Genomic DNA, 23,963 nt, shown 5'->3' with positions numbered 1-23,963 from the left:
TGTTTGTTTTGTAAAAATACTAGGACAACTCACAGCTTTAGTTACAGTAACTTAAAATCAATGAGTTTAGAATCACAACAGAAATACATAAGAAATGAAGTCATTAGTTTAAATCATTTTTTTAAAAACTCAGGCCACTAGATTTACCTTTTCTTTGAGGTGACATAAAAAGTAAAAACAGGATTCCTTGCCAGTCACACACTCAAATATTAAAAACAACCCCCTAAATCTAAACATCAGCATTTTTGTAAGGCTACTTTGTTTTCCTAGTCTACCTACCTGAATATTCTGGCAACATTGGTGCAGACCTCCTTGTCACCTATGTACTGTTCCATCACCGTGCAGAGCTGGGGAAGGGCACTGATGCTTAGCAACTTGCTTCTTGCTAGTGGTGAGTCAACCAAGTTTCTCAGCGTAGCAGTCATCTATGAAAAAAAACACATTAGTGTCATTTTTTAAAATTAGAAAATACAGCAACACTAATCGGCACAGCATAATTCATACCATACGTTTCGCTACATGAGTAGCTAAACCGAGGCCCTGTTATGCATCTCCCATCCGAGAACATGGGCCTTATATGCACAAGTAGCACAAAATGAAGACCAAGAAATGAATACAAAGAAAGCCTACTTTGGTTCAAAAGTAATGAATGAAATATTCGTGTTAAGAAGCAATTAGTATACCAAAACCCCAGGGTTAAGCAAATCGTCATCTGGGTTTAGTAGAAGTCATAAGATCATCCACTGACCCTGTGACATGCCACATGAGTTCCACAGGACAGAAATTCCTTGTTCCATATTCTTATAAATACCATCAAATAACAATGCTATAGCCAAAGAATATTTAAGACTGTTAGTCTCATTCTCTTCCAAGTGGCAAGAACTGATGTCTTGCAAATTTGTCTTATTTTGTAAAAAATGTTCAGAAAAGCTATGTACTTTAACCCTTGTCTGAAAATGGAGAACAATTTAATAAATCCATAAAATGAAAGTTGCTGTTATCTAATAATTTTAAATATGCAGGGTGATCTTTCCTCGTGAGATAGTACAGGCAGGCTACTGGTTAAGAGAGTCAGCTTGGAAGTTGGATGGCCTGGTCAAATCCCAGCCCTACCACTCACCAGTTTAGGTTAGTTAACCTCCCAGAGCATATTTTTCTCAACAGTAAAGCGGGGATGGTGATAATTGCCCTGGAGTTATTAGGATTCAATGAGATGAGATGCATGCGTGGCACTGCCACTGCTGATTAACTAACAGGAGCTCAAAAGTCATGGGTCCCATCCCCGCCTTTGTTGTGGGTCTTCACACCCAAAATGCAGAAGAAGGGAGATCGCTGGCCATGGAGTGAAAGGATGGAGATTCAAGTCCGAAATCCCTTCCTAAATAAGTGACTGAGGCACTCACTCGTTCCTCAGCTCCCTCAGTTCCTCATCTGTGAAAAGGGGGTTACAACCCCTGCTCACCAGCCAGGGTTGTGTGTATCAGGTGGAAAAAATGTAACACTGTTTTTGTACACTGTAGAGCATTATGTAAATATAAAGCCATAATTAATAAACTTTGAAAACAATTATTAAGATGACATGTACCTTTGATTAGTTTTCCTTTGTAACAACCGCAACAAAAAGATTTTGTTAAAATATAACCCACTACCTTTTAAAGCAGAGAAAATAAAATTAATGTTTCAAATAAATGTGGGCAAGTCTTTTGTAGTCAATTCACTTACGTAGCAATTTAGTAAATTCTTCCCGGAAAGGTTCAGTATCCAAAACACTGGAGGGGAAACAAACTATTCTAGCATTCCACTTTACCAGGGATCGACAACGCAGTCTATTAAGCTAAGTCTATTCAAGCCATCACTGCCATAAAATGGAAAATTCTCATCATCGGATCCTGGCTCTACCTGTTCTCCTTCTTCAGAGACAGCCCAGGCACTGGACCACTGCTGGTTTATGTCAATCCAAAGGGAAACTCAGAGGCTTCCCCACTCCGACACCAAACAGCACAGATGCCCAAGTGAATCCTGGCCTGAACCAGACAGACAGAGACCGTGGCAGATCATGGAACATTCATTCCACCCACGGTGCACACAAACGCCTCCCCTTCCCTGGCCCCCAAGGCTTCACAGATTGGGCACCTCAATCTGTTGTCATCTTCTGGCTCCCTAAATCAACCTCTGGCAGGGGGCGCTGTCAGCAGGAGGGACCAGATTTTTCTTAGGAGATTTTCTTGTTTTAACCTCAGTTTTGGTGGAGTTTTTTTTCTCCCTTTCAACCCTTTTTCTCACCTCATTAGAAAAAGTTAAGACAGCTCATGGTTCTTTTGCCCCGAATACATAACTTTTATAAATGGCCCCAATCAAGAGTGGAAGCACACATTTATATGTGACACATCACCTGATTTTAAATCCCTATCTATTTACTGCCTGTATCAATCACATTGTATGGAGCACAGGGAGTTGAGTGAGTTGAATGTTTCCAAATTTGTCAGTTGTGATGCTAGCAGAATAATATACATGAAACATATACCATGCACTTGAAAAATACATAGTGATGCCTCAATATATGACACTAGCATCAACACAGTGTCTCAAGTTGCAAAACTTCAGACACATTCCAGAATCTTGCCTTTCTGTCACCCTAAGCCCTACTGGCTTTTTGTCTATTGCTCCTAGAATATGACTCCATTTCCTGACCTTGGTGTACAGGGCCTGGTATGGTCTGACTCTTGCCAACCCCTCAAACTTCATCTCATACCACACACCCCCCACAAACTACTTCATGTTAGGTTATTTAATATTATGTTTTATTGTCTATTTCTCTATACTAGAAGCTTCAGTGAGGGGATACACTTTGTCTTTTCACCATTGTGCCCCCCAGGCCCAAATCTAGTGCCTGGCACACAGTGGGTCCTCAATAAACATTTGTTGATGGAATGGACGAATGGATTAATACCTACAAAGGAAACACTGGTATAAATAGAAAGAAAACCATGGATGAATCAGACAATATCTCAGGTAGATGGATTTTAAGATGATTTAAAAGGAGCGGAGGAATAAAAAAATAATCGATGAAAGAAAAATGGACTTCCTGGAGGGGGACTAGTGTATTCCCTACTCATCTCATTCACGACAGCAGCTCCTTCCTAGGCTCCTAACTCCTCTCCCTCCTTCCCTTTCAACAGCTGATTGATCACCTGTTCTACCTCTTCTTCCCATCTTCAAGGCTGCTGGTTCTGTTTAAGCCCATTTCATCTCTCTCCCAAACTCTACACTCCCCGCATGGGCTCCTTCCACTCTCTCCACTGTTGGGCTCATCTCCCCACAGCATCTCCCTGCTGCCAGAGGGAGCATCTGGAAACCCAACCTTCCCTGTTCAAAGACTTCCTCTGACTTCCGGTGGCCTACTGGGCAAAATCCATATCCTAAAGGCTATTCACTCCTAAAGCGCGGTTCACCCCCCTCAAGCTCATCTCCTTCACCTCCCCCTTCCTCCCTCTCTATCTTTCAGACTCTGCACCTCATCCTTTCACAATTCCAAGCCTTTGAACGGACCACTGCCTCTGCCCAGAATGTCCCCCTCCATCACACTCTGCCGCCCCCTCTCCAACGTGCTCACCTCCTGCTCGGGTTTATGGACCCAGCTCAGGCTCACTTCTCCTCTGTGAAGACTTTTCAGCGGTTGATTGCTTCTCTTCCAGGTGAACAGACCTTCCTGCTACACACCCCTCACAGACTCCTAACCACTAGTTTCAGGTACCTTCTCTCCCACTGTGAGCTCCTCCACAGTCCAAACAGTTTCTTATTCCTTTTCCTACCCAGAGGACAATAAATATGCCCATAAAAAGCTTACTGGATGGGGCTTCCCTGGTGGCGCAGTGGTTGAGAGTCCACCTGCCAATGTAGGGGACGCGGGTTCGTGCCCCGGTCCGGGAAGATCGCACATGCCGCGGAGCGGCTGGGCCCGTGAGCCATGGCCGCTGAGCCTGCGCGTCCGGAGCCTGTGCTCCGCAACGGGAGAGACCACAACAATGAGAGGCCCGCGTACCGCAAAAAAAAAAAAAAAGCTTACTGGATGATACACATCAGGAGAAGGGGATGAGGAAGGGAAAGAAGGAAAGGAGGAGGAGGAAGGAAATGAAGGGACAAGGGAGACAGGAGACAGAAAAGGAGGCTTTTCCCCTTTAAGAAGCCTCTGACAAGAAAGTGCCGGCATTAGCAGAGGGCTGGTGGTAAATCAGAGCTTAAATCCCCGGGGAGGAGGGTCAGGAGGAGGTCGCCAGGCAGATGCAGCCGTGAAGGCCCCCCATTTGAAAGGCTGGCTGTGAGCCAATGATCTCACTGCGGGAGGGGCTGGGGCTGAACGCTGAGCACAGACAAGTGGCTTTTTCTGGGAAAAATATAAAGAGATCAGTGGGAGGAGAGTCTAGCTAAATACTGTGGTAACAGTAAAAGCAAATTCCAAGTCAACCCACCTAACTCTCAGCCTCGCTCCAACTTTTTAACAGAGATGTATTTGCAGAAATTGTTAATGAGCTGTGTGCTCTGCCGCTGAGTCTTTGTTTTCCACCCCGCAGGAAAGCCCACCCACTGGGCCTGCACCCAAAGCAGGAGTTCACCGAAGTCCGAGCTTCGTGCTGGGAGAAATGTATCTGTTCCTTTCTTAACTTTCTATTCTAGTTTATATTGTTCCTAATTCCACTGAGTTATGTACTCTTCTATTTTACTGCATATAATCTTTTAAGCCATGTCAAACACTTTATGACAAAGAAAGAAAAAGAAGTAGAAGTCAGATGCATACACAGATGCTTGTTTAGCTTCTAGAGGACTTTACTGGAACAATTCCCAACCTCTGAACTGTCATCTCACCAAGCAAGAGCAAACTGAAAAACAGGAGTTTCCATTCTTCTTTTTCCCATCACTTAATGTGCAACCCCTTGGGACAGATATACTGAGTCAGAAGGCGACCAGTGGGAAGAAGAAAAAGGAGAAGAATGTGGAACTGGTAATCCACAAAAAGGATTGATAAAAATTTAAGTGTCCTTGCTTATTAGCAGCTGTTAGATGATGTCTGGGACAAAAGGGGACCTAAATGTTGGGTATGTGTCAGGGAAGAAACATGCTGGTGTGATTCTGGTCGCTAATCTACTGCTGGAAAATGACTGCGCCACACACACACGTTACAGCTTTGTGGTGCTCACTTTTCCTGCGGCAGCTTTTTCTCTCTGGGTTTCCCCAAACTCCTTGATCGTCAGGTTGGGCCCCAACCTCAATCAGCATCTCCAGGTAAAACACCTGGTGAGTTTGGCAAAGCTGTCCTATCTCACACTGAATTAGTTGGGCCTCAAAGTCTTCACCATGCAGTCAACATTGGGAGAGCCATTTTAAAGGGAAAAATTCTATCAAGAAGTGATTATTTTATAAGGGCTCAAAAAGCATTTTAGTAAAGCAAAATTAGAATTCAAAAGATTTAGCATTTAAAAAAATCAATTTAGGTACTTCATTATCGATTTTAAATTATGTTTCCAATTATTATTTGAAAAACCTAAGCAAACACATGAAATATTTGCCTTAAAATATGAGGCCCTCCTGATTTAGATGGATGAACTTAAGAATGACAGTGCAGGCCCAGCAGCTGTGGCCTCATCCCCAGCATTCTCTACTGCAGGGGGGTGTGCGCACGGTGGGGAGGGCTGGTTGGTCCACCTGGGCCTCCATATACTGCTCATTTCTCGAGTGGGTGACTTCTCTACTCCCTTTGCACTCTCCCTCCATCAGAGTCCTCAGTCCTCAGGGAACTCACCAGATTCTTCTGCCCTAGGAGGCATTCAGCCATCAGAGCTGGCCCAGATCAGAGGGGCTTGCAGCTCACAGCCCACCAGAGAATTCCCGTTTAGGTGCATCAGAAATTGAACAGGCTCTTTGGCTAGCCCAGGAACTTCACCGTCAATCATGGTATTATTCCTTGGAGAAATATTTTCCCAATTTCAAAAAACCGGCTTTCAAAGAAAACTTTGGAACATAATGCAATTGAAAATTGCACTAACAGTCTGAAAGTTATTATGCTTCCTCTACCAAAATTAGCATCATGAGTCATTTTATTTTTATACATTGAATGTTATTATGAAAAAAATATGAGCAGCTACTTTATTTTTTATAAAGCTATCTTGTGAGCTTGGTCTCATTTGCTCCCTGAATGTTGTAGACAGGAAAGGTATCCTGAGCTCCAACTTTCAGATGAGGAAACTGAAGCTCAGAAAGTCTACCAGCTCCAGGTAGGTGGGCATCTGGGGCTCTAACGACTCCTCATCTGTTGTCTCCCCTGCTCCATTTGACTGTCTCCTAAAAGCATTCATTTTATTGCTCAATCATCTGGAATATCCATAACCAAAATCCCTAGAGCTTTATCTCAACTTAACTGCCAACTGCAAAATGGTTCACTTCCCGCTGATGATGTGAAAGAATAAACACAGCCGCCAGAGACCACAAACAGTGTCAAATGATTTAAGACCAAAGCCACACCATTTTCCAACCTCAGCAAAACCATCTCCCTCTATTAATGAAAGCATATTCATTTTCTGGATTTGTGCCCGATCGAGACCACATATATGCCAAAACCAGAGCCCATGTGGTAACCCAAGAAGTTTCATATTGTCTCATGTATGATTAGTACAGCTCTGCCTGAGAAAAAGGAAACCAATTGTAAGATGCCACTATATACATGAAACCACTAGTTCCAAAACGTCCTAAGCATTTTCTTGGAGTTAAGGTACATGCATGTGAAAGTCATATTAATTCGCAATCCTCAGCAATGCTTGGTGCCTGGCTGTGGAGCCCATTTGGCACATTCCTACCATGAGTGTCCTACTTCTGCAGGAAATGGTTCTGCCCTCAAGCTCCAGTGCCCTACTTTGAGACTCTTATTTAACACTTGCCTATGTTTGTTATTGTTTCTCCATTTACTGCCACTATGTCAGTTACCTTGGTAAAATGAGTAGGTAGCTGATTCTTCCAGTTGTGGCCATTATATGTATCAATACAGCTGAAATTTGAATGTCATCTAGACTACATAGAATGCCAGAGCAGTAAAATAAGGAAAATGAGTCTGAAAAAGATAATGCTTTAAGAACTGCAGAGTAATAACACTGATTTTCAGAATTACATGTTAAAGTTAGTGACATTTCTTTATTGCCACAACTAATATGTCTACAGGGAAGAGATGAGACTGAGCAGATATGACAGCAATTGAAAAGCAAATGGCTCTCCCCAGAAGCAGGTGGCATAGGAATACTTACTTCCCACACCTGATGTTCCTTCCTTGTGAGGTGACATTTCTTAGCATAATCTCCTGGTCACTCTCCACCCCTCACTTCCTGCTTGGTGAGCACAGGTGTTCTCCTCTGCTCCTCCTGGGGCAGGTGTGGCCTGTGACTGGGTGGGCAAATCTGATTCAGGGGTTCAGGATTAGAAAGCACACCCACCTCAGCTATAAACTACATCCTTCAACTTTCTTCCCCATCTGCCTTAGTCTCTCTCTCATTTCTAATTCAAAGCCCAAGGCGTTACATGTTTGGGACCTCTGACTGCCCCCAAATCTTCAGGTATGCCATCCGTGGAGAGTCAAAGTTGAACAAGAGTTGCCTATATGTAGCCCTTTCCCAGGAAAGGGAAGAGTAGGCTCTGACTGCCCGCTCTCTCATGCCAGTTGGATGACCGAGTGGTCATTACACTACTGGGTATTCCTTTATAGGAAGGAAACCTCATAAGCAGAAATAGCTCCCCTTCCCACTAACAAATACATCATTAAAAAATTAGCAAGCTTAATAACCAAACTAAATACTGTGACAAAAAGAGACTCACCTAATCTCAAAAATAATATGCAAATAAGTAAAACAGTTAATTGTATCGTACTCATATCAGTTTCCCCCTTTTAATAATGTCCTACAGTTACGTAAGATGTCATCACTGGGAGAAGCAGGGTGACTGGGTAAATAGGACCCCTCTACTATTTTTGCAACATCTTGTGAACCTATACTGAGTTCAAACTAAAAGATAAAAAGGAAAGCCACACACACACAAAATACACAAAGATGAAATCCATCTTTAACTCTGTCATCTTAATTGTTGTGATTAATTTTTTCTTATCAGAAATAATTGCTCTTTGAAGCTTCAAGGTTTTTTTTTTTTTTTGCGGTACGCGGACCTCTCACTGTTGTGGCCTCTCCCGTTGCAGAGCACAGGCTCCAGACGCACAGGCTCCAGACGTGCAGGCTCAGCGGCCATGGATCATGGGCCCAGCCGCTCTGCGGCATGTGGGATCTTCCCGGACCGGGGCACGAACCCATGTCCCCTGCATCGGCAGGCGGACTCTCAACCACTGCGCCACCAGGGAAGCCCGAAGCTTCAAGTTTTGGAATTCTGATCTCACTTTGTTTAATAAATTTCTGCTGAGTGCCATCTACGTGCCATGTCCTGTTCTAGGTGCTTCAATAGATCATCTTGTTTAACTCGCCTGACTACCCTCTACCCCAGGCACGGCCAGTCACTGGGAGGTGAGGAGGGCGAGGCTCACAGAATGTCAGAGCTGAACCGCCAGTTCAGGCCTATGCTCCCATCACTAGTCCATGAGGCAGCACTGAGACCTGTCCCCGCCGGGCCCAAAGCCAGAGGGACCATCAGCGCTCTGGAAGGCGACAGTACCATGTGCTCGGGACGTGGAATACACAATACAGGAGTGAACTCGCATTAGCCAAGGTGGGGAGTTTACTCTAGGGCTTAGAAATTAAAAAACAAAAACCCAACTATATCAAAACATCTTTTTTTTTTTTTTTTTGCGGTATGCGGGCCTCTCACCCCTGTGGCCTATCCCGCCGCGGAGCACAGGCTCCGGACGTGCAGGCCCAGTGGCCATAGCTCATGGGCCCAGCCGCTCCGCGGCACGAGGGACCCTCCCGGACCAGGGCACGAACCCGCGTCCCCTGCATCGGCAGGCGGACTCTCAAACCACTGCGCCACCAGGGAAGCCCCCAAAACATCTCTTAATTTAAAAGTGCAGAGATAAAGAAATCATTTAAGATTTAAAGAGAGTGTGGACAGACCCCCTGCAACAGGACGCGACCCCACCTGCCCACTCAGATTGCCCCACACAGTAGCGGAATTCCTCTTCCCCCGTGTGCTTGCCGTAGCACTTGCCAAAGCTGACCAATCCTTGCTCTTAAAATCTCTACCCTCTTCCACACACTGTCCTCCCTGAATTTTCTGGTCACTTCTCTTGTCTCTCCCTATTCCACAAATCTGGCCATTTTATGGAACCTGTCCTCAGCCCTCCTCTAGCCCTCCTCTCTCCCTCTACTCTCCCCTTGAGTAGTATCATCGTCTTTCTTGACTTCAACGGTCAACTCCATGTAGATGACGCTAAGTCTGCTTTTTTGGCTTTACTTTCTCTGCTAAGCACGGGGTCTTCTCTCCAGTTTCCCACCGGACAGTCCCGCTTGGCTGTTCTGCTGGCACCTTCAAGTTTTACACGAGGGCTAATTACATCATTTCCCTCCCTCCTCTCGCCAAATCAGTTCCCTTACGTAACCCTCTAATTTCTGACAATAACATTATCATTTTCTGAGCTACCCAGGGTCAAATCTCTGTTTAATTCACTCTCCTTTTCCCCACACTCTAGAGCCAAAGTGGAGGAGAGGGACTGCCAAGGGGTGGGAGGACCGACCTTCCTGAGAAACTTCCGCTCAGAAAAAGGAAGAATTGGACAGTGGAGCTGTACTGAGCAAGAAGGGTGAAAGATTAGGACTTGAAGGACCCTCTGGGCGGCAGGTTTGGAGGTCAGAGAAGAGAGACCAGGTGTAAGACGAAGGAAAGAAACCATGTTATCTGGGGGCGGTGGGGGGCGCCAGACAGTTCTAACTTCAAAAATGTTAAATCTGAAGCAGGGAAAGAATATATTTCTCTAAGAATTGAACTCAAGATCAAGTGGGTCAGGCTGTAAAGAAGAAAAGGCTGGAAATACAAAGGAATCCATAAAAATAGGAACATTAGTTTAAATCAACCTGGGTTTAATAGTTACGTTATATACCTACAAATTACCTAACTGAAAATGTGAGTACCTTGAGATTTGCTTCAATTACGGTAAAGCAGCTTTGTACATAGTGTCCCCAAGACACAAGAGGACAAATGAGACACCAGGGAAGCTGGGGCTTGTTTGTGACTGTGACGCATACAAAAGACTCTTCTCCAGTCCCCAGAAAGGGGGCACGATGGAAACTACAAGAGACTGATCTCATCTCCTCCTCCCCTTGCAGTGCACGATGCAAACTACAACAGACTTTCTGATGGAGGTGACTCCAGGAATTTTCCTCAGTTCCTGTATTATCCCTTCCCAATTGTTGGGCCTTATAAGCCAGAAAGGAACCCTAACACCTCCTGATAATCCACTGAGATTAATATTGACAAACCCCTATTTCGTCTGTGTCACCTCCTTAAGTGATGCAATTTAATGCTGGAATCTAGAGGGCCTAGCCTTTTATCTGGTATTTCTCATTTTCCAGGTTTCAAGGAGCTCTCCCGAAAGCCTAACGTTCTGGAATTTAGTGATCGTGCACAGATTAACCTTCTTTACGCTAATGATTTTGCAGACAAACTCCCGTCTCCAGTTTTGCCAGACTGGGAATATTAATCCTTCCACTTAGTGGGAAGTGGTGCTGGTCCCTCTGAGCACCAAAGATCATCCTCTCCTCAAAATGCTATTAAGCATCTGACAGGTAGAACTGAACTCGTGGAAGTACCAGAGTTTTGTCAAAGAATAGGGCATCAGAATACTATTATCTGGACATGCGGATCATCAAAACGTAGGCCCCCTGGTCTTCCCTGATGGTGCAGTGGTTGAGAGTCCGTCTGCCGATGCAGGGGACACAGGTTCGCGCCCCGGTCCGGGAAGATCCCACATGCCACGGAGCAACTGGGCCTGTGAGCCATGGCCGCTGAGCCTGCGCATCCGGAGCCTGTGCTCCGCAACAAGAGAGGCCATGACAGTGAGAGGCCCGCGCACCGCGATGAAGAGTGGCCCCCGCTTGCCACAACTAGAGAAAGCCCTCGCACAGAAACGAAGACCCAACACAGCCAAAAATAAATAAATAAATAAATAAATTTAAAAAGTAGGCCCCTACTGGCAGCTCTCTTGCCCTCCACTGCCTCACTAACCACCCAAAGCACGCCTGGCATAAAGCAGCCACCGCACAAACACTTGTGCAATCAATGTCTCTTGATGTCAGTGGTGCAGTAATAAACATATATGTACGTGTACACAAATACATATATGTAAGAAACAATGCAAAGGAAACTTTCAAAAATCTCAACACTTCAGTACTTTTTCCTCTAAGCATCACTGGCCCCTATGCTGTGGAGGAGCTTTTTTATCTTTCGTGCCCATTCTTTGATCTCGATCCTTTAGCTCCATTATAATCAGTCTAAAATCTAATAACTGCAGCAACACCTCTCAATTGGGGCTGCTGTGTGTGAGATCTTAACCCTCCAATCCATCCGTACCACTGACACACTTTCCTCCTGCCACATTTCAGCTTTTCGGCCTTTATCAGTTTAACATCTCGCGCATGCCCGCCTGTCTGCCACTCTGATCTCATCTCCTCCTCCCCTTGCACTGACCTCCAGCCGCTCTGTGTTACTCCAAGTCTGCACTCTGCAGCCTGGTATTCGAGGCCCATGACCGTAGCCTCTGAATCTCACCTCCCACGCCTCCCCCACGGAACTCTCTGCTCTGGACAGACCTACCTTTTCAGCAGCCCCCAAACACACCGTATCCCTTTTCCTCAGTGACAGTTTCCCAAATCCTACACAACCTGCAGGACCCAGCTTCACACGCCTTCTACTCATTCAATGGCCTCCAACAGGGCTGCTTTAGGGAGACAGGACGACTCTAGCACTGGGTCGGATGGCAGAATGCACAAAGTTTAGCAGCAGTTAAAGTCATAAAGGAGAGGAAGTCCTGCCCTTATCTTTTTGCCTTGCTGTGTTCTCTCTGGCTTACAGACATTATTCTATTAGTACAGCCGCAAGTCATTTATTTATTTTTTCAATTGAACAAAGTTGCTTTTTAAAAATGCCTTGAGCTAGAGTTACCGGTTCTGAAGGCTGGTGTAATTGAACAATTCTGCCCACGGCCAGATCTGTTGGGGTGAATGTGCCCATGAGCGAGCTGGTAAAAAGCCCGTCAGTGCGACACATTCGCAAGAGTAGAGATTTTCATCTGTTCTTACGGTGAAGTCAAGTTGCTTACGTTTTTATCATTTGGATGATACAAAACAGTTTTTCTTTGTTTCAATTAAACACAAGGGAATGTCCAGTTCAGGGGATTCTGCAAATGAAATACCCTAAAACAATACCTCCCTTCCCCCAAATTTGTAAACGTACATACACATAGTGACAGTGTACAGTTGACACAAATGGCTCTTGGTGACCACAGCGGGAGCACGTTCTCAGGTGGAGGCAATAATGGGCCCCTTTCTCCTGCTGGACTGGGATGTGGGCTGCTGACTGCGCTCCTGAGAGAGGCCTCGGGCTGTGTAAGCCCCTCCCCCGCCAGATCCCAGGCAGGTTCAGAGGAAGGCTTTGGAGATGATGACAGTGCCCGGTGAGCGGTGGTGGGCAGCGAGGAGGGAGTTACTACAGTGCCCTTTCCCCCACGCCCTAGAGGGACGCAAGGACCTCGGGACAAGAAAGGGGCATCTGACCCACTGAGTCAGTTTTGCGTTTGAGGAGGCCGAAGCAAGGGAAGAGGGAAAGGAGAGGAGCGTAGGGAGAAGTGCACTGTACTTACTGGCATACCAGAGGTCCTAGCTCTGGATTTGATATATTTTGGGTCACAATAATACTCAATTCTCCTTTATACCAACTGATTTAATTATATATTTTTATTCTATACAAATACATTTATATATGTTTTTATTTTTAAATTTATAAATTATGTATAAATATATAAATGCATATACATATATCCAGTCAGCACTCCTATCTGTAGGTTCCACATCTACAGATTCAACTAACCACGGACGGTGTACTGTATCCGTGGATACAGAGGACCGAGTATGGGACCTGAGCATCTGTGGACTTTAGTATCTGGGGCAGGTCCCCCATGGATGCTGAGGGACAACTATATATATATGAAAGAGCTTTTTAAAACAAGACAAGAATTCCAAAAGCTTTTACGTAAAAATTAAAAGCAGACTATCTCAATGGAAGAATGGTTGAGAATTTGAGGTACATCTTCATCACAGAATATTATGCTGCCAATAAAAAGAATAAGTCTATTGAGTTTTTTTTCTATTGTTAAAATAGAAAAGAGATGTGCACAGAATATTCCATTTTTGAAAACCTATGAGTGGGGTTTCCCTGGTGGCACTGTGGTTAAGAATCTGCCTGCCAATGCAGGTGACATGGGTTTGAGCCCTGGTCCGGTAAGATCCCACATGCTGCGGAGCAACTAAGCCCGTGCACCACAACTACTGAGCCTGAGCCCTAGAGCCCGTGAGCCACAACTACTGAAGCCCACGTACCTAGACCATGTGATCCGCAACAAGAGAAACCACCTCAATGAGAAGCCTGCGCACCTCAACGAAGAGTAGCCCCTGCTCACTGCAACTAGGGAAAGCCCGCACACAGCAATGAAGACCCAACGCAGCCAAAAACAAATAAATAAAAATAAATTTATATAAAAAAAGAGAAAACCTACGAGTGTATTAAAAGGTGCTGAGCACATCTGTGTGAACAATATCGGCTAACAGGGAGAACCAGGAGGAGAAACAAGGAGGAAAAGAGGGTGACAGAAAACAAGCAAAAACAACTCTTAGAAAGAGGACGTTCATGATAAAAAGAATTATATAAAATTATACATATGTAAGTGTATATAATATATATGCATGTAAAATGCATGGAAGAATGGTTACTAAAATGTTGGAGGTAGATTATCTAAGGGTGAAAATAATTCAGGTGATTTTTACACTCTTCCTCATACTTCTTTTTTTGCATTTTAACAAGAAACATAATAATTATATAACCCAAATAACTATTTTCATTGAGGGAAAAATTTAAATAACTCCATAACACTGTCAGCATGAAAATAATGTTTCTGAAGTCTCCCTAGCCAAAAGGTGGCACATCCAGTAGAATTTTGAATCACTCATAACTAAAGGAGGTTTTCACAGTCTTTTCTGAAATGGAGACAGACCACAAAGTCCAAAATTAATAATTATCATATACACTTTAAGCATCTTTAAGGCAGGGCCTAAATCTAATTTTTAGCACACTTTCCCCAAGGCTTCGAGCACGCAGTCCTTGATCAAGCCCCATTAACTGACAAGCACATTTCAAATCTCATCAATTATTACACCAAAGATGCTATTATCTGATATACAAATGCTATTAAAGAGTAAAATCTCTTCTAAAGAAGAATACGAGACCTGAAGCAGCTCCAATGAAAATAATTCAACTATGAAATTTAATCTGCCGCAAAAGAAGTTATGAAACTCTAACACCTAACACATTTTTTCTTCCTGCCCTGGTCATACTAAATGTATCTGGCTTTGCTACCGCCGTCTACACACGCCCTCAACAACTGTCCACTCAGTGTCATTAAATTCTGTTTTCTTTATTGTAGATACAATATTTATGATATAAGCTACCAATCTTCATGAACAATCTCCAAGCTAGACCTGTCTTAAACTCTGAAAGTTAACACTCTGCCTATTAAAATTCTGATTATAACATGCAATTGTTTTGAAGAGGTGCTAATTTTTCATTCTTCCAGGCTTGCTTTCTCCGCAGGGTAGTGGAAATAGATGTCTACATGCTGGAGACCTGCTCCGTGAAAAGCCATGGAATAGCCTTTCCAGAGGAAATGGGCACACACGGGGCAGAGGTGTGGCTAGGGCTGCCACCCTGATCCCCGAGGCTGGGCACCCTCACCTGGCTACAGATAACAGCCCAACTGTTTCCCGATACACCCACTGGCAGGTAAGTGGTATTAGACAACATGAAGACTAACTTTACACGTCTAACTCTTTCAAGTAAAATACTTACTTGGACTAACAAGTGGCCTGAATTAGGCAAACATGTACCAGACCTCTTGGTGTTCTCGTTTATTTGTGTCATCAAATTCATCAATATTTCTACAGCACCTTTGCCAATCATTTCATGAAGAAATCCTGGATTTCCAGAAATGAATTTGATCACCCCCATGCAGTATAAGAAAGCTTCGGTGTTAGCTTGCAGCCCTTCACTTCTCAGGACCTCCAATAATGATTCTGTCAAAAAGATGAATTATTACAAATGGATGAGTAGAACAGCTGGAAAGAGAGATATTAAAGCACTTGTATGTGAACATCAAATACGATTTGTAAAATGTTAGCCAGAACCTACATTCAAATGCTTGTGAAGAGTTGCTCACATGGCATAAACAGGAAAGCTTACTTTTAGCTAAGACAAATCTCTGTAACAGTAATGACAGCAAAAAGATGGGATTATTATATGTAAATAAGAAAGTGTTCTTTTAACTGAGTGCCATTCCTTGCCTTTTTTTTTTTTTTTTTTTTTTTGCGGTACACGGGCCTCTCACTGTTGTGGCCTCTCCCCTTGCGGAGCACAGGCTCCGGACGCGCAGGCTCGGCGGCCATGGCTCACGGGCCCAGCCGCTCCGCGGCATGTGGGATCCTCCTGGACCGGGGCACGAACCCGTGTCCCCTGCATTAGCAGGCGGACTCTCAACCACTGCACCACCAGGGAAGCCCACCATTCCTTGCCTCTTATTAATATTTGCCAAACTTTATTTTTGGTTACAAACAGTTTGAGTTATTATAGAATAACTAATAATCAAAGCAATTTAAGAGTTAAATTTCAACAAACCTTTAAGAATATACTGGTTAAAAAAAAAAAAAAGAATATACTGGTTGCTGTATGAATGGAAAGTTAATCAAGATAGGAACTTTTAAAAGTATCTCAACAGTAGAAAGGGGTGCTTCGAATATAACATCCACCCTTTCCCAAGACAACTTAAAGAACATCCATCCAAATAACATACAAGTACTAGGTTTTAGGATTAATCCAGGCAGCTCTGATAAAGTTAAACATGCCTATCTCACATTAATTTTTATTAATGTCAATGTGATCATCTGTCAGAACCTTTCTTTGTTTTTAGTCTCTTACTCTCAATGAGCTGATTCAGTGTTAGAAATTTCTTTCAGTACTGGCTTTGTCCCTGTCTGCTGGGATTAAAAAAAAAGAAAGAAGAAGACCATTTATCCTATGTTGCAAAAAGAGGACTTAAAGCCTTTTCCATGTTGCTGCCTTCCCTTAGATCAACAATACTAATTCATAAAAGATTTCTGTTTAGGTAACTATTTAAGCATCTTAATTATTTAAGGGTATATAAAGAATTATACATTATTAGCTAGATAATTACAATGTATTAAAATTCCTCTATCTACATATTTGAAACACATTTGACACACTGTGATGTCAATTTTATACAACAGTTATAGATGTTTTCCCAGTTCTAATCATTCCTACTATATCAAAAGATCAAACATTTCAATTATGTCAAACACTATTAAATGTATTTTTTCTAGTAGTAAAACCAAGACCAGGAAATGAATTTTTAAATAGGAACCACTTTATAAATTATATATTATTACTACAGGCATTTAAAAAAAAATAGCAGGCTATCCTCCTAGGTTCCAAAGGATACATTAAGTGAAACATGGAAAACATAGAGGACAGAGAAAAAACAGGCATCACTTAACTTCTGCATATTATAAGAAAATAAAATATTCCAGTTATCATTAATTATAACTTTGCTCTCCAAACTTTTCATTCATACTCAAGTACAACATTTGCTCAATGGTAGTGCTGAATAATACTCACCCAGAATGCCATCATTTTGAATCAGAGAATCATTCTTCTCACTCCTGCTAATTTTAAATATAAGCTTGCAGACATTAAGAAGATTCTTTCCACTCACTTTAAGCTGCAGAGAAAGAAATCACATTTCCACTGCAGGGAAATAAAGATATACCATAATTTTTAAACATAAACATCTAATTTAAAAAGTGTGGCAAGAGAATTTTTAAAACATAAATAAAAGTTCTAAGGAAATCAACTTTCAAAAGTTTTGGCCTCATATTTGCCAACTATGGTATCTAATTAACTCACTTATAGTAAACAATGTAAGTGATATTTAGAGTAAGTACCTTTTAATGATAAGCCTTTATTTCTTACTTCATAAAGTCTCATGCTTATATGTGAAATTATTATTTTTCAAAGAATATATGAGGAAAAGGGGGGGGCTGATGTTGATAAATTTAAGTAAATGGAGTAATTGCCTTCCACAAAAGTAAAGGAAGATGGATACTAAAATTTCAGATTAAACTAACCTAGAAAAGAATACATCATGGAGGTGAAGGAAAGAAAAGAAAGGGGAAAAGTACAATTATATTTATCATTTGTATAAAATAAAATGAAAAAGTAATATTATTTGATTAAATAATACATATGTATTTATTACAATATTTAAGCCTATTTCTGGAATGCTCTGAGAAAATCGCAAGTAACGTTCAAAGGTTAAAATTACCTTCTAAATCACAGAAAAATATTCAAGTAAATTAAGCAATAAGGAAGTATACTCTTTAAAAAAAGAACACAGTATAGGAGGACTGAATCAAATGGTCTAAATTAGCTGCATATTTATGTAAAGTAGTAAAAATTAAAATAAAAAATCCTAAATACCCAACATTTAAGAATAATTTAATAAATTGTGGAACATCAATACTATTCATATTAAGCAGTGACAAAAGTATAACAGTGAACACCATGCATAAAAAGACATAACCTACTGTAAGATGGAAATACTATGTGCCCTCATTGCAAGAGTGTAGAATATATTTGTAGGAATGAGGTCATCTGAACAAATAAATATATCTGTGTGAAAAGGATGGCATATAGGTCATTATTTTATAATTAAAAAGTATCCTTAAAAAAAAAGGGTCTTCCCTGGTGGCACAGTGGTTAAGAATAAGCCTGCCAATGCAGGGGACACGGATTCGAGTACTAGTCTGGGACGATCCCACGTGCCGCGGAGCAACTAAGCCCGTGCGTCATAACTACTGAGCCTGCACTCTAGAGCCACAACTACTGAGCCCACGTGCCTAGAGCCCGTGCTCCACAACAAGAGAAGCCACCGCAGTGAGAAGCCCGCGCACCGCAACGAAGAGTAGCTCCTGCTCGCCGCAAGTAGAGAAAGCCCGTGTGCAGCAACAAAGACCCAACGCAGCCAAAAATAATTAATCTAAAAAAAAGAAAAAATTCCTTTAGAAAAAATGTATCCTTAAAATTATCTTCAATATTGTTTACTTATTTTTTAAATTTTATTTATTTAGGGCCACAACTACTGAAGCCCGCATGCCTAGAGACCATGCGCTGCTACAAGAGCGCTGGCTCAGTAGTTGTGGTGCACGGGCTTAGTTGCTCCGCGGCATGTGGGATCTTCCCAGACCAGGGATCAAACCCGTGTCCCCTGCATTGGCAGGCGGATTCCCAACCACTGCGCCACCAGGGAAGCCCTCAATATTGTTTATTAATGAGTTTTCAGCTAGTAAAACAAAAAAAAGATAATGGAATTTGTCAGACATATTTTTAAAAGATTCATTCTATATTTGATCCACAAATATTATTGAGCTCCTATTGTGTACCAGGCACTGTGCTGTTTGCTGGAGGAAATACCAAGGTGAACGTGGTCAGCCCCAAGCTGGAGAGAAAGGGGGAGGTGAGTATTATTCATGGAGCAGCTTCTGTCTGCCCCTCTGCTCTGGTGCTTTTCATGACATCTCAGAGCAAACCCTGCAAATTAGCTGTAGTCATTCCCATTTTGCAACTGAAGAGTCTGCTCCTCAGACAGGCCATGTCATCTCATCTCAGCATCACCTGGGTGTGTATTAGAAATGCAGAATCTCAGGCCCCACCAGCCGTACTGAACCAGAATCTGCATTTTACAACTTTGCCAGGGGATCGTGTGTACATTCAAGTCTGAGAAGCTCTGCTACGGAAGGCTCAGAAACTGTCACACGTGGCAGAATGGAAATTCTTTCTGTTCTCAGGATGAAAAAAGGAAATGGAAACTTAAAAAAAATGTTTTCAATGTTTAGGTATTTTTAAAATGTTGTTTAAAAACCTAGGGAAAAAAAGCTGACTAGAGAGAAAAAAAATCTGCATCAATGGAAATATATATTGCCCTTTATATCTGGGAATATATTTTAATCTGTTGGCAATCTTCCACTACATTATGAGCCTTTGAGGTCAAAACCATGATTTGTTACTCTTTCTACATGTGGAACATAGCATCTGCTATGTACTTAGTGAAACTTGCTGAATAAATGAATGAATACAACTAACCTCACTCCCCACTCCAAGTCTTATATTTTTAGTGAAAAGTGGGAAAGAAAACAACAACAACAACAACAAAAGAACACCTGGTATCAGAGTTTTCATTAAAAAAAACCCCAACAAACCTCACCATTTCCAGGCCTGCTATAAGGTCAGTTTACATTCAGAGCAAATTCCTATACCTTCTCTTTTGGTAACTGTAAAATTATGACTTTGAGACCAAAAAAGACAATAAAACATTAAATTATATGCAAGGAATACAGACTACCCTGTATAAAACAGCACTTGCCCCAACACAGGCCATTCCCTTTACTCTGCTTTATTTTTTTCCCACAGTGCTCATCAGCCCCTTTAGCACTTGAAGTGTTTACTCTGTCTCTCCTGCTACATGGCCAGCCTGCAGGGCAGGGGTTATTTTATTCACTTTCATTCCCTGGCACAAAGTAGGTTCTTGCAGTGGGGTAGTTCACCTTTATGTTAAACATAGGAGTTTATTTTATTTAAAGCCAATTTGGAAAATTAAAGAAAAGGGAAGTTTAAAAATCACTCGTAACACTGCCACTATATATAGCCACTGTTGACATACTGCTATTTCTTTTCTGTTTTTCCCCCTGTATAGGATGTTAGATTGTCCTCCCTTCCTGAATGTAGTTGCTTTCACACTGTATATATGTTTGTACTCTAAAAAAATCTTAAAATAGGCAGATATATTTTTGTAAGATTTTTTTGATACAAAGGTTAAAATGAAAATGGCTATCTGGCAAACCCCACTTAACCAAAGAATGCAAGAAATCAGAACTAACATTAAACTCACTGGATTTTTTTTTAACTATAAATAATTTTAAATGTCTGAATTATAATATTAAACTGGTAGATAAAATCTTAGCAGAAGTTATTTAAAAAAATTTTACTCCTATTATCTTCAGTTTTTTGTCAAATTTTTTTTTCTTCAACAGCTTTTTATGATGTCCTTTAAAAAAATTTACATAGAACCCCATTACCAAGGTCTAAGGGAAGCGATGTCTTGCCTGGAGCATTATAGAAGATTCACGTGGCAAATGGGAAGTGGGACTTGTTGGTCGATCCTGGCCGCCATCTACACTCGATCAAAAAGGACAGCCCACCCACCTCCGCACTCTGGACTGTAGCCTAGCGGTCTTGCCCAATTCAGCCAGGCGGTCAGTGTCATGGAAAGGGCTTTATCTAAACGTATGTTTCGTTCAGAATGTGTTCACTGCCTGGCAGATCGCAGCCTTTTGCCCTAAAATATTTAAATTGTGCCATGTATATAATTAATTTGAATGGCGCCTTTAATAACCAAGATGACATTTTCTCTGCAGAACATTAACAAATTCATGGCATTTTCCTTCTTCCTTTCTCTCTCTCTTTTATTTATTTACTTACTTGGTACAGAGCACAATGCCTAGGATGAAAAACAAAGGCAGTCCCTGGGCAGCTGGTTGCTTGGGTCCAGCCCAGGGCAGCTACACCAGTAGAGCCCTCCAGCCTCACACTGGGGTCTCCTGGGCCAGGAGGTGCCCCAAATCCAGGGCTGGAGAAGGAACTGGGCAAGCGTGCAGTTATCTTTTCATCTCTACTTATAACTTCTGACTTTAAATCCTCCCTGTGGTTTATGGTCTTTCTGTTTCATTAAAACTGATCCATTTTCATCAATGAGAGGGGATTAAACTACTACTGAAATCATTATTTCAAGGAAATGTTGCTTTCTGCATCACATCACAGTTTTTACAAAGAGGGTGAATAGTTTAGGGTGGCAGCTAAATAAGAACGTACTTCTCCAAAACACTGCATGCCATGTGTAGTCAGAATATCCTGCTCTTTGAAACACTTCAAAGTAAGAAATGGTGGCGCCCTTACTAAACTATTAGTAAGTATGCCAACACTTACCTTCACCGTGTACTTTAAGATTTTAAATTACATGAATTATGGGTGTTAATAGCTTTTACTTTTATGAAACCAGGTAAACAAAGCTTCATTCATTTGTTTTAGCGGCTCTCTTAGAACGGTCTCTAATAATTGTGTCTTATCTTTTGGTTCCAACTGTTTATGGCTGTGACAACAAAGGGCTGCCCTCAAACAATGATATCATTTTGCTTGAGACAGAGCTTCTACATACTTTTATTAAAGGTGTCTGGCCTTTTCTTCTAACACCTCACAGGAGCCTTCTATGACCACCAAGCAGCTGGTTCTGTTTCACGCGGCCTCATAAAGCACCTGGCCACTATGACTGCAGCCCAAGTTATCTGAAGTTATTTATTTATTTATTTATTTATTTATTTATTTATTTATTTTTTTGCGGTACGCGGGCCTCTCACTGTTGTGGCCTCTCCCGTTGCGGAGCACAGGCTCCGGACGCGCAGGCTCAGCGGCCATGGCTCACGGGCCCAGCCGCTCCGCGGCATGTGGGATCTTCCCGGACCGGGGCACGAACCCGTGTTCCCTGCATCGGCAGGCGGACTCTCAACCACTGCGTCACCAGGGAAGCCCTGAAGTTATTTATTAAATCACGTGATAGAACCAAGCACCCAGCAGAAACCACAGTCTGCTCTCCGATACTGATCTCCAGTCAGGGTACCTGAGCGACTGTTTTGACTGTGTTTGCCTGTTGTCACTTTTTTTTAAAAAACCTTGCCACAGTCCATGTGTAAGCGTTTATTTGAACATTTTATCTGTACTCAGCCTTAGTTCCTTAGATGGTACTTTCTGGTCAAAATTCTGGGATGTCAGTTTACCACCTTAATTTTTTTTCAAGATTCTAAACAAACACACTGCATTTCTAATCTTCTTTGTAATATTTACAAATAAAGCATTAAACAGAACTTTTACGTGCTACAGTCTACGAGACCAGAGGAAGGAAAAACTTACTGCTAGAATAATTTTTGCAAGTTTAAGGCTCAGCATGTCTGAGCCAACATCAACAAGTTTATATAGGGTCTTCAGGAGAATACTTCTTCTCTTAAATTTACTTCCAAGCATGTTTCCTTCCTCTAAAGCGTGGTGAAGCTGTGTGCAAGCAGCACAAACCGTTTCAATGTTTTCTTCTGTCAGGGCAAAGAGAGCAAAGCAGAACTTACTCATTGAGGTCAAGTTTACAAGTGTGTCAAACACAGAAGGTGTAAGTAAAACCCCATAATTAGTTCCCCGGACATCTTCAAATTCTTGAACTATGTTTCTTTTTTTTTCCGTTTCTTATCATTTCCAACTACCTGATTTTTTTTTTCCATTTTGTTGCTCCATCTCCTACCATGTTGACTTCTTTACTAATCAGTTAGCTTATCTAAAACACACAGCCTTTCAAAGAGTGTATTGAGAAGCGGAACTGCACTATCTCAGCTGCTCTCCTTTATTCCTGATGAGCTACCCGCCAATGCTCTGCTCAGGGCCCCAGAAGCATTCCGCTCACGACTCTGCCGTCGACCCTCCGCCACACAGTTCCAAGGGCCCAGAATGTTCTCCTTACCCTCCCTACTGATTTTGATCCTTCAAGGCTCTGTTTACTTTCTGGCTCCTCTAGAAAAGGTGTACCATGCAACATTCGACAAATACTGTTATTTTTCACATATATATGCATGTTGTGTTACATGTCCAATGCCCTCAAACAGATGTCATGCTAAGTGAGTAGGAACCATGTCTGACACATCTTTGTACCGATAGTGCCTGGTGCAGTGAAAATACTGTACTGACAGCCTATACCACAGTTTAATGCAGATTCATTTTCTAATATGTCTGTTGATAAAAATGATGATCAACATTTTCCTATGAGACTAATGCTCATTATCTGAGAAAGGAAGGAGCAAGTGGAACAAAATCTCAAAATGTCACCACATCCACCATTATTTGGAGGTGCGTATTAGCAAAGAGGATAATAAAAAGAAGACTTTAGTTAGGAAACGGGAGACCTAGACCACTTCATTTTATAATTGGGATTCTGAGGAAAGCAATTTTTGCAAGTGGTAGCCCTACCAACAGGCATACAGGGAAGAAAAGTAGCACACAAACTAGAACAGGAGGGGAATACAAGGATCCAAGGTATAAGGCATTCAGTTGAAAAATATTATCTCTGATAGATTCCGTCACAAAATTTAAAAGTAGGAAACCAATCTTAAATAAATACCATAATGTGCTCTTGAAAGCCCGCATAGAGGAAGTGTGCGCCTGCAGAAGGAAATGACTCAGGCCATTTTTAGCTCTTTTCAACAATAACATCTAAGAAAAAATTTTAAACCTCAATAGCTAAGTAACCTTCCATGCCTTTCAGTTATGCGCTTAAATAAATGAATTGATGGGAAATGACTTAGACTAACTTTAAATAAAGGGAAAAACCTGAGCTCTACTGTAAGAAATGGTTTTGTTTTGTTGTTTTATTCTTCTGTTACTGGCAGTTTCTTCACAAAGCCCAAGTCCAGGCTGAGGGCTACTCTGTGGCAGTGGGTAGACGTCAAGGTATTTTTCTAATACTTCCCTCCGCAAACTCTTCAGCCTGGTGGGTTCTACTTAAG

General features: G+C 42.1%; 1 protein-coding gene across 1 annotated transcript in view; it reads right to left on the bottom strand.

The window, feature by feature from the left end:
• The window catches only part of ARMC2 (armadillo repeat containing 2), a gene marked incomplete at its 3' end in the record, with an annotated part of 106,328 nt that overhangs the window by 39,701 nt on the left and 42,664 nt on the right, over window positions 1–23,963 (bottom strand). The window contains exons 8-11 of the mRNA XM_082669101.1: window positions 22,330–22,505; window positions 16,930–17,032; window positions 15,091–15,314; window positions 280–425 (exon numbers count right to left, since the gene is read on the bottom strand). Coding sequence (XP_082525227.1) covers window positions 280–425; window positions 15,091–15,314; window positions 16,930–17,032; window positions 22,330–22,505 — 649 coding nt within the window. The remainder of the gene's footprint in view (window positions 1–279; window positions 426–15,090; window positions 15,315–16,929; window positions 17,033–22,329; window positions 22,506–23,963) is intronic.

The sequence above is a fragment of the Grampus griseus genome (genome assembly GCF_964374135.1).
Source record: "Grampus griseus genome assembly, chromosome: 13".
In the NCBI taxonomy this organism is placed as follows: Eukaryota; Metazoa; Chordata; class Mammalia; order Artiodactyla; family Delphinidae; genus Grampus; species Grampus griseus.
Note: the sequence above shows the minus strand (reverse complement) of the source record. Positions and strands in the feature narration are given on the sequence as shown.